This window comes from Rutidosis leptorrhynchoides, chromosome 2, assembly GCF_046630445.1.
Source record: "Rutidosis leptorrhynchoides isolate AG116_Rl617_1_P2 chromosome 2, CSIRO_AGI_Rlap_v1, whole genome shotgun sequence".
Taxonomy (NCBI): domain Eukaryota; kingdom Viridiplantae; phylum Streptophyta; class Magnoliopsida; order Asterales; family Asteraceae; genus Rutidosis; species Rutidosis leptorrhynchoides.
In genome coordinates this window covers 634,209,947-634,214,537 of record NC_092334.1, presented here as the reverse complement: position 1 = coordinate 634,214,537, position 4,591 = coordinate 634,209,947, and the positions used below count along the sequence as shown (strand labels likewise).

Below are 4,591 nucleotides of genomic sequence, written 5' to 3'. Positions count from 1 at the left end.
ACTATGAAAATAAAGGATGAATCAATTTAGGAGTTATTTGTTTTTCAATTTGCAGATCTTATTATGTCTTATATTTATGCGTTCGGCAGCTTGCATACATTTTTACTACATACTGTTATGAACACATTGAATATATAAGATATGAACACATTGAATATATAAAATAAAATAATGTCTGCTAATTTGAAGAATTAAAGATATGCTTTTACTGCTGCAGACATGATTAAGTTATTTTGCAGATATAATAACAAACAATTTTCACCATTCAACATACAAACATTTAAGCTACATCTTCTTTACAGATATGGTTCGCTATATCATCGGAGATAAAACATCCTAAAAAAACAAACAACACCTTAAGCTTATACGGAGTACATTATAACTGGGCCGGCTAAAGATTGGCATTGTTTGATTTTGTGATACATCATTTGATCATATACACACAGTGGCGAGTGTAGGTGTATTCAGACGGGTCCCATGACACCACTAGTTTTTCGAAATTTATCAAAAAAAAAAATTTATAGGACACCACTAAATATAATAATGGAACCCCATATATATTTAGAGATTATAATTTCATTGATTTGACTACTGAAGTGTTTGAAATTAGCTCACTTACGACTTTATAATATGAGCCACTGAATATATTATATATAAAAATAAACAAACCTTTGTTCAGTTCCAATTCTAATTATGTTTTACTTCATTCTATATCACAATTTCTTTTGGTTTTATCTTCAATCATTCATCCTAGGGATCGATGTCAGCGGATCGAATATGGATCAGTTGTGGGTGTGATGTCATATCCATTTAGTTATTGTTCATTCATATCCATATTCATATTCATTTAAAGTTGCTATTCGATAACTAGCTCCAACAATCACAAACCGAGAACCATGCAGAGAAATTACAATCGATAAAAATGCAATTTTGTGACCACATATGTTTTGGCAATGAACAACTAACATAAAAGGATATGGTCTATGTTTACAGTATGTCAGCAAGCATTTCGAACAAAGCAATGTACGTAAGTTAAGATAAATACTTTAGTTAAGAAAAAGATCGTCTATTGGCTTTAGTAAGTATAAAATCCATCAGTCAACAAAAGTCAAATTACCTATTTAGGTAATTTGACCTTAGGATCAGAAGTATTTGACTTCATCATCTTCCAATTTAGAAGATCACATGACTGCTCAAACGCAAACAAGTAAACGGCTAAAAGCCGGCTGCCAAAATCAGATTTTTCCTTATATGTTATGGTAGTTCCAAAAGTCTTAGTGGAGCCTAACCATATTTAGAAATAGTTGTTGTAATACTTAGTGTATCAAAGGAACACTTAGCAGAATGTTAGAAATCAATTCATTGTATCAAACATCAAATATATTCAATACAAGATCATTTTCTTAACAATTAACATGGTATCAGAGCTTACGGTGTCGATCTTGGATCAAGACACTCGTTTTTAGTTTCAATCATCTACCATTTGATCGGGGGTTACAATGTCAAGAGAAGACAATAGCCATACCCAATCGACTGATTCAGCAAACCATGACTTAGCCACTCAATTAAGCAATCTGTTTAAAACCAACCTTCAATCTCATTCAAAACTTTCTGAAAGCCTGAAAATAAACTTGCTCTCAATAATCAAAACTATGCTTTATGGGCAAGAATGATCAAGGTTGCAATAGGAGGGAAATCAAAGTCCCTTCTTAAGCACCTTACAACAGCCCCACCTTCAAGTGATGATGAAATGTATGAGCAATGGGAACAAGACGATTTAGTTGTGTTCTCATCGCTAATACAGAACATTGAACCCACTTTAGCTAGCAACCTTACCGAATATCCCACAACAAAAACATTGTGGGATGCATTGGTGGTCACTTATAGCAGTGGTAAAGACAAGTTACAGACCTTTGACTTACATGTCAAAACAAATGACTTGAAACAAGCAAACATGTCTATAGAAGACTTGTGGATAACCCTGCAAGGTATATGGGGTGAAATTGAAAGAAGAAACCTGAATCCAATGAAGTGTTCAGCTGATATTCAAGCCTACAACAACATTAGAGCCGAACAGAAACTCTTTCAATTTCTTAATGCTCTTGACAGACAACACGACCAAATTAAAAGAGAATTGCTTCGATTGGACCCCTTTCTAAGTGCAGAAGAGGCTTATGCAAGTGTAAGAAAGGAAAAAGCACACCACCAGATACTGAATGGTGGGAACCCATCACCTAATCCACAATGGATTGGAACAGTTCTCTCCACCACAAATGGATCTGGGTTAATGCAAAGTCGTATCAAAGCAATTCAAGGCCATCACCGAATATTCCTACAAACCTTTCAAAGATTGACAAATCGAAATTAAAATGCTCTGAATGTGGAAAAACTCGACATACCAAAGAGCAATGTTTTAGGAAAGTAGGATATCCGGAGTGGTGGAATAATCCACCTAAGAATCCAGGCAAAGTGGCGATGGTTGTGGGCAACGATGGAGTCACCAACAACAACATGAATTAGGGTTTGGTGGTGTAGCAGTGATGAACGACAACCATGAAACCACTGGTACGAATCTCAAACCCTTTATCTCTCTATTTAAGATATAGATAAAGCATCTAGGGTTGTACCTTGTAACAGTAAAAAGATTAAAGCATCTGGGGAAGAGATGAAGGTGGGTTTCGATGTAAATTGGGAAGGGAAAAAGATACCCGCAAATAAAACAATGGGAACGGGTGGGAAAACCAACCAGTTATGGGGTGTTGGGTCAACATGTGACAAACCTGTTAGGCCAAAGGGTAATAAACCCACTAGAATGGGAGGGATTCAATCCAAGTTTAAAATTAACCTAAAGCTTGTTCATGGTAAATTTGTCAATGGACCCAACTGTTTAGGACTGAATATTGGCCCCAAACACAAAACTAGGATTAATCATAATGAGCCCAATATTGTTCCGTGTCAAAATAAATACTCCGTTTTAACGAAAATACAAAAAGATTTCTCCGAAGCAAATGTCGTCTCAAATAATTTTAAGTCTGAATCGTGGATTTTCGATTGTGGAGTAACGGATACTATGACTTTTGACGAAAACGATATTATTTTCAAAACAAAACCTAGGAAAAATAAGATTCAAACGGCCAATGGAGAAATTATTCAAGTTAAAAGTGGCGGAACTATCGAAATTTCACCAACGATTAAATTACCTAATTGTCTATATATTCCAGCTTTATCTCATAAGCTGTTATCGGTAAGTCATGTTGCAAAAGAATTAAACTGTAAAGTCCTGATGTATCCGACGTTCTGCATCTTGCAGGATATCCGGACATGACTGTTAATTGGGCGTGGCACTGAAAAATGGGGGGTTATACTATGTTGATGAGGTTTCTCAACAAGGTACCGTGTCTCTTGCTCACGGAACACCTACGAGGGAAGCCTAGTTATAGCATAGGAGATTGGGTCACCCGTCAGTCGGATATTTACATGCTTTATTTCCTAGTTTCTTTCCATCTAATGTCAAGTTGAACTGTGAAACTTGTATTTTGGCCAAAAGCCACCGTAGTACATTTAAACATAGTAATGCTAGAAAAGATGTACTTTTTGCTTTAATTCATTCTGATGTATGGGGTCCTGCCCCAGTTAATGGGGGAAAACTTTCGATATTTTGTGTTGTTTATTGATGAACACACAAGAATGACATGGATTTACTTTTTAACCCACAAATCGGAAGTTTTTGACAAATTTTCTCAATTTTATAAAATGGTTCAAACTCAATTTAACAAAAACATACAAATTTTAAGATCAGATAATGGGGGTGAGTTTTTTAACACTTCAATGAAAATGTTTTGCGAAAACAATGGGATTATCCACCAAATATCATGTGCTCATACTCCCGAACAAAACGGAGTAGCCGGACGGAAAAATCGACTATTCTTGGAAATGACAAGAGCCTTGTTATCGAATCTAAAGTACCAAAAAGTTTTTGGTCCGAAGCTCTTGCTTCTGCTACTTACCTTATTAACCGGTTACCGACTAAGATATTGGGCACAAAAACTCCTAGAGATACTCTATCTCAATTTCACAATTTACCAACCTCATTAAACATGGAACCACTGATATTTGGGTGCTCTGTCTTTGTCCACATTCCAAAAATTGAACGCACTAAACTTGATCCGTGTGCCGAGAAGTGTGTTATGGTGGGGTATGGCATCAACCAAAAGGGGTATCGGTGTTATAGTCCTCGAAAACGCCATGTCTTCATTACAATGAACTGTGACTTTATAGAAACCGAATACTTCTATAATACCCAACTCACGAGTGAGGGGAAGAATGATAATGACACTCTTAGTTGGATAACCTGGACACCTAAACATAGTAATATCCAAACACCAATACCCAATCCCGACAATATCCAAAGTTCGCCAACAAATCCTAATCATGATCTCGAATCACCAAATCTGTGACACCGCTAAATTATTTTTTTTTATACGTGGCGGAAGCATTTATTTATTAATTACAAAATAAACAATAACTATTGTTAATACAGTACAACCAGTGTCACGTGTCATTTCAACAAAATACATGTTTATACGGAGAA

The 4,591-nt window shown here is 35.8% G+C and overlaps 1 protein-coding gene across 1 annotated transcript; it reads left to right on the top strand.

The window, feature by feature from the left end:
• Positions 1-1,669: 1,669 nt before the first annotated feature.
• On the top strand, positions 1,670-3,325 carry LOC139890100 (uncharacterized). Its single transcript, XM_071873002.1, has 2 exons — positions 1,670-2,297; positions 2,601-3,325. The coding sequence occupies exons 1-2, from the start codon at positions 1,670-1,672 to the stop codon at positions 3,323-3,325; spliced, it is 1,353 nt and encodes a 450-aa protein (XP_071729103.1).
• Positions 3,326-4,591: the final 1,266 nt, after the last annotated feature.